The sequence below is a fragment of the Sander lucioperca genome, chromosome 3, assembly GCF_008315115.2.
Source record: "Sander lucioperca isolate FBNREF2018 chromosome 3, SLUC_FBN_1.2, whole genome shotgun sequence".
Lineage (NCBI taxonomy): Eukaryota > Metazoa > Chordata > Actinopteri > Perciformes > Percidae > Sander > Sander lucioperca.
The window spans coordinates 19,666,433-19,679,844 of NC_050175.1; the positions used below are offsets into that span (position 1 = coordinate 19,666,433).

Sequence of the window (13,412 nt, forward strand, 5' to 3'; positions counted from 1 at the left end):
GGCCCAATTTAATATGCAACTTCATTTTATAAAATATATGTAGTAGGGGGGTCCCTGCTCCGTCTCTTTCAGTTAAGGGGTCCTTGGCTTAAAAAACGTTGAAGACCCCTGCTCTATAGTGATCCCTTAACTCTTAACTAGTGCCATCATCAGGTCAAAATTTTAATTTGTCCAATATTTTGGTTTATGACCAAATACCTGCAAAATGACCCATCAGCCTAAGCTGTACTTTGTTTTTAGCAAAAGCCCATTTTAACATGCTGACACGCTAAACTAAAATGGTGAACGTTTATTTATTTAAGTAATGGATTTGAGTACCACTGTGTAGTTTTTATACACCAAGCTACACCAAAGCATAATTACTTGAAGAGCATTTAAGTTAATAAAAACACATTCAAATTTGCATAGATCTTTATTATTTTAGTAGAATCTATAATTGACATCAATTAAATAAAAAGGAAAAAAAAACAAGAGCAAAAAAATCTTTAAATTACAAGAAAATTACACTGCACCATTCATATAGTACAAAAATAGGCCTTATTTTAGAGTTATGTCCCATGTAAGATAGTCATTCTTGTACATTATTCATAGGTCACAAATCTGCAAGGTACTGTGTGCAGCAACAGGCCAGGAACCTCACAAAGAGGCGGGAGAAGGTCGACAGAGTCGTCTGAGGGGGCTCCTCCATTATCTGCCCCCCTCCTCCATCAAAGTGTTTCATTTATACTTAAACAAGTATGTGCACACACAGACACGCAGATCTGATTCAGCCCTTAAGTTAATGGAGATGGGATACATTCTACCTCCTCCCTCCACAGCTGCTGAACATACAGGGTGTCGCTGCAGATCTTGACAGAATGACGTCAACAAAACACTTTGAACACGAGTGAAGGGGGTCGATGGACTGTGACAACCTGAAAGCAGCACGTCGTAACACTAAACAGACAGCATTAAAATGATTGTCTTTGGTTATGCCAAAGATATTGCTCCTATTAACTTCATCCGACTTCATATTGATCACTTAAGACTACATCCTAAGGCAGGACTGAAGCAACATCGAGCTCCACATGAAAGAAATCAGCTGTATGAAGAAAAAAGCCTCCATCATTCCCATGAGCGAGTCTTTTCTTTATAGCCAGAGGAGACAATTTGCGACAAGCTGATTTTTTTTTTGTAACGTTCCTGTTACTTTCTATATTAAAAGGCTTCACACTTAAGGGTCAGTGAAGTGGCAGCCTTATGATGATGAGCTGCTTTCTGACACAATTAGAGAACCTCTTTTTTTTTGTGTGTAGTTTTCATCACAATCTTGCAGTGTAAGGAGCTAATGGTTTTTTAGCAGCTCCCTGTGCTTTAGAAGCACTAGCTATTTAATGCTGCGAGCATTCATGATTTTCTTAAATGTTGAACACTTGAATGCACAAAGTTTTCTGAGTTTTCAAGCTGTAGTGAATACAACATCAAGCTAATATGAATCAATCATTTTGTGTGTGCACTCGAGGGGCCACTAAAACTTGTCTGAACACCCCCAAAATGTTGAACTTGAGAAGAAACTATTCTTTCTGGAAGAAATACAACTCTTTTGTAAGGGAAGAAGCACAATGGATAATTGTTGATAAGACTGAGCATCAATACTAATTGCATTGCTCAGAGTTCCACATTATAGTTCTTCTAAAGAAGCAAACTCTTAGCATCCAGACTTTAAGAAAATAGTTTATGGAAGCAATTTTGGGGCTGCATTAGCCCATTATCTGTTGTTTACACACTTCCCACCAAGCTGGGAAGTCAAAACGATTTGTGGCTCAAGTCTGAGGGTGTAGTTATTACATTTTTAAATTAGCAACCTTCTTAAACTGGGACTAATCGAAGCCTAAATGGCAGTAGGCACTAATGTACATCACACAAAGCGATGCAGCACACGTTCGTTATTCTGCAGCAACATTAGCTCTGTTCCTGTTTAGGTCACTTTCTCTAAATCCACATTCTCGGATTGGTTTCCAATCCAGTTTAGTGTTTCCTGGCTGAAACTGTAGCGATAAGCCAAATGTACACCTGCACTGGCCATCTGAGATGAATTAAGCTTCCTAGCTCAGTGCTGTGAGTGTTTGAGAGCATACATACCTATCTTTTTTTTTTGAACAGGATGTTGGAAGGTACTGGTCTGAAACTCTTTATTCTCTGATGTTTTTTCCCCTCTTTCTCTCTGATCAATTTGCAATTTAAATCACATTTAGCTCTGAATATTTATGAAGAATACCTTCTGAGAAAGCCTTCCAACACCAGTGGTTAAATTAAAATTGATTAGTTTTGTGTGCTTGTGCACTCAAAACAAGGAAATTATTTGATTGTCAGTGACAAACTTATGAACAAAAAGGTATTCACCCCTGATGGAGCCACCCAGATAAACACTGAGTATTAGAAAGAAAGAAAAATGCCCCCAACAAGATCTATGGACAATTCTATTTTCAATAACAGGTTTTAAAGCCCAGGTGTGCCTGCCCATGAATGCTGCTTCTAAAGGCAATACATTATAGAAGAGATAAGAGGTTCAGCAGACTAGAATTTATACAGCAGCTTTACAGTTTCTGAATCACAATTGCTTGTTTCTCTTCTAAGACATAAATTTGACTTGCATGCCTATTCTCCTAAAAGCTTTCCCGACAATCGTTTTCATATCTGACATACATATAATTTGACCTCTATAATCATTAAACAGCTCCTCTAACGGTGTATGAAACCTTGCTGAATGTTATGAGAGGTAGATTAAAAAAAAAATTTTTTTAAATGGATGAGCAGCTGCAGTTTTGTATGCATGTCATCACCATGACAACCTCTCTCAGCAAGCTCCACCGTTTTTGTACTGGAAATGAAAAAGAAAAATCTGAATTTCAACAACGATTAATGTATTCAAAATGGCTACACTGGGTTAAATCATGAGATGCACATTTTTAGATGATAACCAGCCCCGGAGAAAAAGGATCTCTTTAAAACAATCTTCCCTAAAGGAATGATTAAAATCTCTCAGAATAAATAGTTACTGAGTATCATTCAGAATATAATTAATTGGCAAGTATGCTGAAGAGATAATCTGAAATTCAGATTAAATGAAGACTGGAGGGTAAGCACAGAGACACTGACGAGATGTGGAGTCTCGCACTCGATTTCTAAACAGCATTCAAGATTTGAAGAAGAGAGCGGCGAACTGTGAGATGAAGGAAACCTTCACTTCAGAGGGCAGATACATATTTCTAGACCTCATGAGCACTTAGCGACCTCTCTGACTGACACACACACACACACACACACACACACACACACACACACACACACACACACACACACTATGATATGATATGACAAAAGGGAAAGCCTTGATGTATTGTTAACAGCGTCTGCTCTGTGAAGGAATCAATCACAGGTAACTGAACACCTGCCAGCTGCTTTTGAGAAGCTCTTCTGCTCAACAGTCATACTGTTCTGGGTCCCATCAGCATTTGGGCTGCTTCTCTCTCAGCCCCGGACTATGAGCACATAAAACACAGACATTAAATTAAATATACTTGGAAGGGATAGATTGTGCCTCAGGGTTGATGGAGTAGCCTGTGTGTTTTTTGTTTTTTTTAAATTATCTTTATTTATCTGACTCTTTTGATACCCTTCCATGTGATGGCTGGGGAGGTGATGAATGCAGGAGAACTTATAGTTTCTAAACCGGGATAAATCGAGTATATCTTGAATCCCGAGAGGCTGAAGAAGCTTTGCTAATTGTGTGACTCAGTTTGTTCTGCCAGAGCTGAGAGGGATCTTTCCAGACTGAGTGTATAACTACAAGAACTACAACTATACAGATAAAAAAAAGACTGTGTGAAAGATGGATTTTGTTGAGTAGTAAATACAAAACGTCTCATAAAGAGAAAGACGACAGCGAAGCTCTAAGACAGTCTGTTTTGTTTATCTGACTGGTGACAAATGATTATAAACCATTAAAGTCTGGACATTTCCTTGACAACTATTATGCTGTTGATTTGTGCATTTTTAAAATACACTGTGACTCACCACAGATAAGTGGTACTTTTATGAACAGATTTTGGACGTTGATGTCACAAAACGACACTTCAGAGAGGATCAATGTTTCTAAATCCGATTTCATCGTAATACAATTTTTTGCTATCACTTTAAAGTTAGAGTACTAAATGTGACAAGACCATAGCTTCTCTATAAAGGGCAGTACACTGTTCATCAGATTTACATGCTCACATTCACACACACATCTTTACTCCGCACATTCAACAATCTCATCTGGCTACTGCACTGAGACTGATGGAAAGAGAGGGAAAAAAAGAAGCAAATAATAATCATTTGTTTACTGTAACAAAAATGAGCTGGAGCTGGAGGGGGAAATGGACTCTCTACACACAGACAGACACTGTTAGTGATTAAGGGCAAGAGGAGGGAGAGAGCCAGTTTAATAGAAAAGCGCCCAAGTGTGAACAGAGCCAAGCTCGGACCATCCCGAGCTCTGACAGATAACGGCTTCCCATCAGGACTCCCACAGCAGATCCTGAAGCAGGACTTGGATGAGAACCCGGTTAGACAGAGCCAGGAAAAAAAGTGACGAGAAATAAAACTAGAAAAGACTGTGAGAGGGCAGTTACCACAGCCCTGAATTATCAGACAAATGAGGGTGAGAAGAATTAGAGAGAGAGAGAGAGAGAGAGAGAGAGAGAGAGAGAGAGAGAGAGAGAGAGAGATGTGGGGGAGGCATTAAAGAGCACTTTGTGTTTTGATGAAGGCAGTCCTCTCATTTTGGACGTCAAACTCTTCGTTATCAGAGTCTGTATTTACCCCATCATCACCCCACACTGTCGGAATGCCACGGTACGACACCACCCTATTTCCCCCGAGGCCGCCGCCAGCCTCCAGAGAGGGCATCTTGATGAGTGCGCCTGAGCGCAGCTGCAGCAGCAGGAAGGTGCCAGCGAAGGTAGCAATGATGGCCATGCAGCTTAGCACAGCGACGGTGACGGGCAGCCGGGAGCTGAGCTGGGGCTGCATTCCCGGGTTCCCCTGGCCCACCGTGAAGCTGCCAGGGGACTCGCGCATGTACTGGTTAAGGTGCAGGCAGGTGCCGGAGATGTAGTCCAGGGAGCTGTGGGGGGGGCAGGATAGGCAGGCCTGAGGGCTGAGGCTGCTGCAGGTCAGGCAGGGCGGTGGGCAGGGCAGGCAGGCTGGGACGGATGCTGGTGGTATAAAGTTTCCCACTGTGTAGTTGAGAGGCTGGGAGCCCACTGAGAAGCCTGCTGGACATTCTTTCACACAGCCCTGCTTATAGAGGTAGTAGCCGGCGTTACACTCTGTAATAAAGAGAAACAAAAGTAAAAAATAAAATGCCACGAACACCTTTTTCTACTCTTTATATGAGTCAGACAACCAGAAAACAGGAAACCAGGATTCCTGCCCAGACAGCCGAAGCTCAGAGGGCACAGCTAATATGGGAGAGCACGTTATGTCTGACATTTCTGTATTAATTCACCCATGGGTTGTTTGGTATCTTAGAAAATGTGAGACAAAGTTTCGTGGCAATTTTGCATTCAAGTCCCCATTTTTACTTTTGTTAGTGCTACTTTTGCTTACTAAGAAAACTGATGATGAAATAAGCTTTGCAATTGATATGCTGAGAGCAGCATGTTTAAGTCAACAGAGCTATTTCCATATGCAGCAGGTCCAGATGCAGACCATTGCCTCTAATGGCAATTAACAAACTGTGGGTGCTGGGGGCAACAGAGCTGAAAACAGGAGGGTGAGCCAACAGAAACAGGAAAATCTAATTTACTGCAGGGGCTTGCCAACAAAGAAAACTATAGTTTTGATCCCCAAGTCAGAGAGCGTTGTTTACTATATGATACATGATAATCATAACATGTTATAATCAAATATATGAAAATTAAATTCAGTTCACCCTCTAATGACTGTATATGATCTCGTCAGTCGGTATGTAAGTACCTCTGACAGCCTGTAGGGGTCAGACTGTACCCGTTTCAGAAAACACGTAGGTGGACTTCAGTCAGTATCTTGAGACCTTGCCTATAGCAGTATTTGGATTAGGTAAGAGACGGCAGTATGGACACCATTAAATTTAAATGAGGTTATTAAAAAGGGACCTGCAGTAAAACTGTATTTGATCTCATCAGAAGTTAGATCTTCATTTCAAATTAATAAGGATGCTGAAACTCCATAATGACATGATGTTTGCAGGAAGAGTTTAAATAAGATAATTGTGTAACTTTAAAAAAAAAAAGTATGCCCACAGACATAGAGACATGCAATGCAAAGCTGAGCACACATGGGATAATATTTTATCCTGTTCACCTCTCAATATCCCGGCTACTTCACATGTCGCATCTCAACATGACTCAGTCAAGCTGTTGTGACAGTGACTTTATGTGAGGAACAAACTGGGGACAAGAGATACCAGTCTTACCGATGCATATCTGCCTCAGGTCCAAGGTCTTACAGTTGTCACTGCCAGGCTGAGCCTTGTCAGAGGAGCTGGAAGATGCTGAGCCGGTGCCATACAACACCAGGGTGAACTGGGTCAGAGTGCCTGAGTGGAGAGATAGAGGAGATAAAAAAAACTGAAATTAACCGGGAGACACAGTAGGCCTGTCAAAAACAGTAAGGCTCCGGCGCTCTCTAGGGTGGATTTCGCAAATGTATCCTCTTCTCATTGCAGACTTTTGGATATCTGCATAAAGTGATAGGAAATGACTCCTTGAAATGAGCCGCAATTTAAAGACAGCATGATTTCACTGTGTGCCTAATACGAGTGTTATAAAGTGCACATCTCTGAAGAATCATTCAAGTGTGGGGACTGTCACTACCCGATGTGAGTCGAGTGCAGATGTGAGTCGCGCACGAGTGCAGATGTGAGTTGCGCATGCCACTGCGACAAGTAGCCTACAAGATGCTAACGCCGTTTTGAGGTAACGTTACCAATCAAACAATCATAGATAGCTAAAACGTTTTTGAAATGATTTCCATCTTCTGTTATTGTATGTAAAGACAAAAGTTTATTATTTTATGGATTTCACAAATTTCAGTATGACACGTTATGCCGTAAACCATTTAAATTTGAGCATGCGCGACTCACATCTGCACCTGACTCACATCGGGTAGTGACAAGGACTTATGAGAGGTTCGACTTTAGTAAATCACTTCCTGCTAAGGAGGGAGGTGTGAGGCGGCTATCTAGATCTGTTCTTGACTTCTGAATACCATGTTGTGGGTGGACACGATAAGTCCAGATGCAGACTGCACAAACAGAAAGAGTGAAGTATAGCTTCACATCTCCTATAAAGAGAACAAATGGCACAGGCACTTTAGATACAGGAGCCACTTCATCTCCTGGCACTGAATCCTTAACCATTGAGCTGAACTCTAGCCTCAACAGATTAATGCGCGTGTTGATTAACATTCATGTAAGGTCATTCCATGCCACCCTCGTGGCCCAGCAACACGTGACCGCAACGCCCCTTGTATAAATCCACTTGCTGCCTCGCTCCCCCCGTGTTTCCTGTCAGTATCTCTAATGTCACTATCAAATAAAGGCAAGAATGCCAAAAGAAAATGACTGCTGAAGTTAAGATTAGAAAGATTCGTCGTATTGAAAGTTATTTTTCCAGTTTTCAACATAATATTGCCACTAATTTTGCCTGTCTTGTTCTAACTACTGCTTCTTTTTTTTCAAATGTGTTGTTTGTTTTGCTTTACTCTCTTGATTAATTATGATTAAGTCAATCAAATGAAAATTGACAGTTTGTTTTAATTATTCAAGTCATTTATCAAGTAGTGATGATTTGCTGCTTTGCCTTGTTCAATATCATTTTAATTTGAATATCTTTCAGACTATTGATCAGACAAAACAGCAAAAAAGCTATATGAAGATGTGTCCTTGAGACATGTAATGGCATCTTTTACTATTTTCAGACATTTTACTGAACAAAAAGAAAACAATTAGCCAATTAATCTGGAAAGAATTCAACAAATTTAATCAATAATGAAAATAAGCCTGTCAAACGATTAAGTTTTTCTTAATCGCCTAATTTCTATAGTTAATCGCGATAAATCGCATGTTTTATCACATGATTAAAATTCTATTATTTTGCATTTCAGAACTGTTTTTAAGTACATATTAACAATGGAAAGCAATTCTTACCAGTGTATCTTGATTGGGAATCAAATTAACGTGAAGAAAGTTGCATTATGAACTTGACTTTAAGATTTGTATTTGTTTATTATTTATTTACTGTAAACAAAAGAAAAATGTGTGAATCTGTCATAATTGCACAATTCAGAACATGCCAACCGTAGTAGCCTACATCTTTAAGACTGGAGACTTCTACAATGCTGACAGGTTGGCACAAGGGCGGACTGGCCATCTGGCATACCGGGCACTTTCCCAGTGGGCCGACGTGCTTTTTGGGCCGACCGCCGACACTTTTAACTTTTTTTTTTTTTGGTCGGGCCCATGAACCGGCCCATAAAAGTGGTAGGCCTAGATCAGCGGCCCATTGTTTTTTCAGTTGACACTGGTCTGGCCCAAAACACTTATACGTTGAACGTTGAGGTAGCAGTTAGTTAAAATGTCCAGTTCATGGTTATGGCTGTACCTACACATACACCCCCTATTTTCACAATGAAATGGACTAGTCCGTAACGATGCACGGCGCGAAAGATAAACACACAGTGACAGGAGGACTGGGAAGTACCGACCTCCGTCCAGAGTCTATGGGGTCACTGTGTCAATTTTTTTACTGTCTATAGGAAGTACACATAGAGAGACGAAGCAAGATGAGTCGGAAATGAAACAAAGTTAATCAAAGCAGCTCAAATAAAAGAAAAAAGCGAAAAGACAGCCAAGAAGTGAAGTGGCACTAGGTGAGGATAACATTAACCAAGACAATGAAGAGGACATCATATCTTTAAACAGCACCCTCTTTGGGATTTCTGCCTGCATGCAGTTTCGGGTGTGCTCCCGTGGCTGATGATAGTGGTAGTGGTGTCGGTGGCAGTGGCATGCACAGTGAGGAGACTCAGGAGGAGAGGGACAGAGATGAGGGAGTGAGGGTACAACCTGCGGTAAGCACAACTCCCCTTAAACCACTTTGCCCCTTGATAAAACTAAGCCATAAACAAGTGGTGGACAAACTGCTGATGATAACACTACAACAATAAAAGAGTAGGCATGCTATACTGTATGATTGCATTAGTTCGGTTAAGTGTGCGGGTATCTGAGTTTTGACTGATGATGTTCTCACCATTTTATTATTATAAAGCTATATTAGCCTAGCTTTCATTCAACGAAGTAGCCTACATCTTAATAATAAGCAAAATACCACCTTAGGTTCATCAAACCTTGTGCATTTGTGTCCTTAAAGTAGCCTAGATAAACGTTGCCCATAATGCAAACTTTAACGAGAATTGCAGCTTTTCAATCTGCATTGGCAGACAAAAACTCATGATAGACCTCTTCAAATTAAAGCACAGGACCTGTCAGTCGTGAAATTCTAAAAAAAAAAGAAAAAGAAAAAGAAAATTATATATATATATATAGCTTGTTTTAGGATTCATGAGGACTATACCGTTTTATTGTATTAATAAATAACACTTTTTTGAAATATTTAATGTGTCAACTCTCACTGATTCTTGCTTACTCATTACATGGCGTTAGTAGTTTTTGGTCCCAGTCCGGCCCTGGGTCTGCAGTTAGTTGCCACCCATTTCGCAAGAGCTGTAGTAATTTTTTTGGATTTGGTTTCATCCACAGGTCGGCAAGTAGCACTCTTCAAAATAGTGCTTTGCCTGAGCCTGCTAGCATCAACCTGAGTCACGTTAACTGTACTACGCTTAGCTCGTAGGTGGTAGCTCAAGCTTGACGTGCTTCGGTGATATTTTAATTCGGCTTTACACAATGTGCATATGGCTTTCGACTTGTCTACTGAACTGTCCGGGAGTTTTGGAAAATAAAAAGTGCCATTCAGAATTGTGTTTTCTGCTGTCTTTTTCCATCATGCCTGCAGCCTGCAGCAGCAGGATGTGTTACGAGGAAGTATGGCAGCTTGATAATAAGTAAAGGTGCGGCAAAGGGTCAAAATAGTAGCCTAGCTAGATTCTAGTGATTTTAGAACAGCTAAGGGGCGTTGTTAGGCACGACGCGAAGCCGAGTGAAGTGTAAAAATAAATTAATAAATGGCGGCATGCGATTAAAAAAAAATAACACGTTATGCTCGGCCCTTAATCGCATCGCGATTAACGCGTTAATGCTGACAGCCCTAGAAAATAACCCTATATCAAATACGGCCAAAAGACATAAACTTGGACAGCACCAACTTCCAGATATGAACACAAACATGCAGACAAATCCACCCAAAATGTTCCATTCTTGAATATCTCAACAACAAAGATGCTTTACCATAGTCACTGGCACCAGCCACGTTCTCAATCTCCAGTGTCCACGGCCCAGTGGGGTTCTCGTCCCAGGAGTGGGTGGTCATGAAAGCCCAGTCGTTAAAACCCTCTGATGAGTAGTCATGAGGCCTGCAGGAAAACCACAAGCAAGGAGTGTAAACAGTTTGTGTTTACCAACTTGTACTGTCTGTGCGTAAGCGTACTTGAGTGCTTGTACCTGGGGTGGAGCAGAGTGGAGCGTGTGCCAGCAGGACTAATGAGGTGGATTGCCAGGTTTCCTCTGCGGTTGTAGGACAGGGTGAGCCGCGCCTGGACGTGCTCTAATGAAGACACGTGGCTGTCTGTCCCGATGCAGGCGTCCACAGTCTTGTTAATCAACAAATGGCTGCCAATGTTCCTGTCAAACATGAGAAACGACACAAAGAAGACACATGGAGACAGCGGTGGGCATTAGTTGTAGGTTGTTTGCTGCTGAGATCATTACTGGCTCGTTCTGAGCTTGGGATAAGCTACACTCCAGATAACTGGGTGAGTGTGACATTTGGCTTGCGGCCAGAGTGAAAGCCTACAGAGGGTGAAGAGTTTGTGGCCTTGAACAGGATTAGCGTCTCACAACCTGTAGCACCAAGGTCCTCTGTGGAAGTAAAGCAGCCGCCTCTTTTAACTCCCTCGCTTAGGAGATACACACATCCACAACAATTCTGAGGAGGAAGAAGACTCAGGGTTTTACTGACACAAGGTGGGGTGATCACTGAACTGAGACGCTGTTTTAGGACACAGTCCCTCTAGGTTTAGTTGGATAAAGAGTAGTGCTGTCAGTTAAATGCATTATTAACGGCATTATCGCAAACCCATTTTAACGGCGTACATTTTTTTATCGTGAGATTAACATTCTTTTTGGCCTAGTAAACTTTGTAGTTTTTTTCACATGCTGTTGCAACAACTAGTGACGTTAGAAAAACTACAACACCACACCGGATCTAGCTAGACCGGAAACAAAACAACAGGCACGCCGCACACACTTGTTTGGGCTTGCGAGGCGGCCAAAGAGTAGTAGGCTAACGTTACGTTTAGTAGTAGGCTAACGTTACGTTTTGAATGGATGGCGAGTGCGAGACGCCGATATGGATGCCAATAAGATTCTGAATGGAAAGTTTACTTTAAAAAGTTGCCAAATGGTTCCATTGACAAGACCAAAGTGATCTGTGTGTTTTGTCATTGTGAACTAAGCTATCATCGCAGCACGTCCGCCCCCTCGTCAAAGCCAGGCGACAAAAGCAAGCCGATCCACTTTTCCATGTTGATAGGAGCATTAAAATGAGAAAAAAAATATGGGGACAAAAAGAAATCAAGGGACATTTAGAATAGATAAAAATGTGCGATTAATTGCGAGTTAACTATGACATTAATGCGATTAATCGTGATTACACTTTTTAATCATTTGACAACACTAATAAAGAGTTCACGATGCATTAAAGGACTACATAAAGCCTGATATTGGAATAGTCCAAAAGGTTAATTTACACCACTTTTCTACACTAGACGCCAACGAGTCATACAGTGACTGGCCACATTATTGTTGTGATGCAAATTGGCAGCAATGCAGCACTTCAACATTTGCATGTTTGGGGTATTTTGTGGGGCATCTAGGTGGAGTCAGAAAACATGAGAGAAGAAAATGGAAATTTATACAAATGGCTTCTGAAGTTTATCATTGCCATTTGACAACTGCAGCACAGGTGTCCGGGATTTAAGATCTGGGAGAAGCAAAATTTGTGGCACTGTCGCAGGCATGGCATCTGTTTTTTACAAGCACATAGACACAGAAAGATAAAAGGAGGTATATGCTATAAACCTATGAACCATGAAAAATCAACGAGTAAATGAGAGCAAATTATCAAGTTTGGCTCTTTTTATCAATATACAAGAATTTTTTGTTGCCTTCTGCTTTAATTTCAGAACAGTGTGCACACACATCTGGGTGTCGGTCATATTCAATGTTGAAACAATAGACAAGAAATCTCTCTGACAGCTATTTGAAACAAAACCTGTTTGCTCACATATTTGGTTAGACACATACACATTTACAGGAGCTTTCCTGCAATGACTTCGTGCTTTAAGGAACAATCCATTTTCCAAATGTTAACACAAGGTTAGGCCAACCGACAAAAAAATCAGTGATCTGCAAACTCCTGTCACTCTGAAAACCATAAAAACATCTTTCTACACACAGAATAACATTTAACTCTTACACAGTATGTAGTACTGTAGTTTTCCGTGGAAATGTGTCCTTTTTGATCATACTGTCATGATTCGGTTAGATGTAATCACTGGATATAATTGACAGTGAGAGAGACACTGAACCCCTACCTGCCGACTTATATAAAGACACTCTGGATAAGTGAGCCAGCTAAAGACCTAAAATGTAAATTGAATAACCTGCCTTGACTGCTGCTCCCAGACGCTCGAACCATCTGCTCTGAGCATCTCATTGCCGCAGTAAAAGAGAGAGAAACCTCGAACCGGGCGAGGGAAGTGACAGGGAGCGCATAATGAAGAGGAGATGTCAGGCTGTGTTTAGACTGTGACCAGGAAAGGAAGGAATTAAATGGCTGAGGAGAAATATAGAGTCTTAACAGCGAAAGCAACACATGAATTGACAAATTATTATTTCTGTTTTAAATGCTCCCTCTCAAGCCGACACACACACACACACACACACACACACACACACACACACACACACACACACACACACACACACACACACACACACACACACACACACACACACACACACACACACACACACACACACACACGGAGCATTTCAACGGGCCAAGCTGCAGATAAAAACATAACGTGTCACTGCAGCAAAGCATGACGGCTCAGTTATACAGGAGCATCTCCTACACCTGCATTCTGTTATGGACCAGTTTAATGTC

General features: G+C 41.2%; 1 protein-coding gene across 5 annotated transcripts in view; it reads right to left on the reverse strand.

Moving 5' to 3' along the window:
- Positions 1-393: 393 nt before the first annotated feature.
- Positions 394-13,412, reverse strand: part of furina (furin (paired basic amino acid cleaving enzyme) a) — an 83,024-nt gene continuing 70,005 nt past the window's right edge. For 3 of the 5 annotated variants that reach the window (XM_035999440.1, XM_035999439.1, XM_035999441.1), the window contains exons 13-17: positions 10,685-10,864; positions 10,472-10,596; positions 6,482-6,604; positions 4,736-5,354; positions 394-4,704 (exon numbers count right to left, since the gene is read on the reverse strand). In XM_035999440.1, coding sequence (XP_035855333.1) covers positions 4,765-5,354; positions 6,482-6,604; positions 10,472-10,596; positions 10,685-10,864 — 1,018 coding nt within the window. In that variant the 3' untranslated portion in view covers positions 394-4,704; positions 4,736-4,764. The other 2 variants (XM_035999443.1, XM_035999442.1) reach the window with 2 other exon arrangements.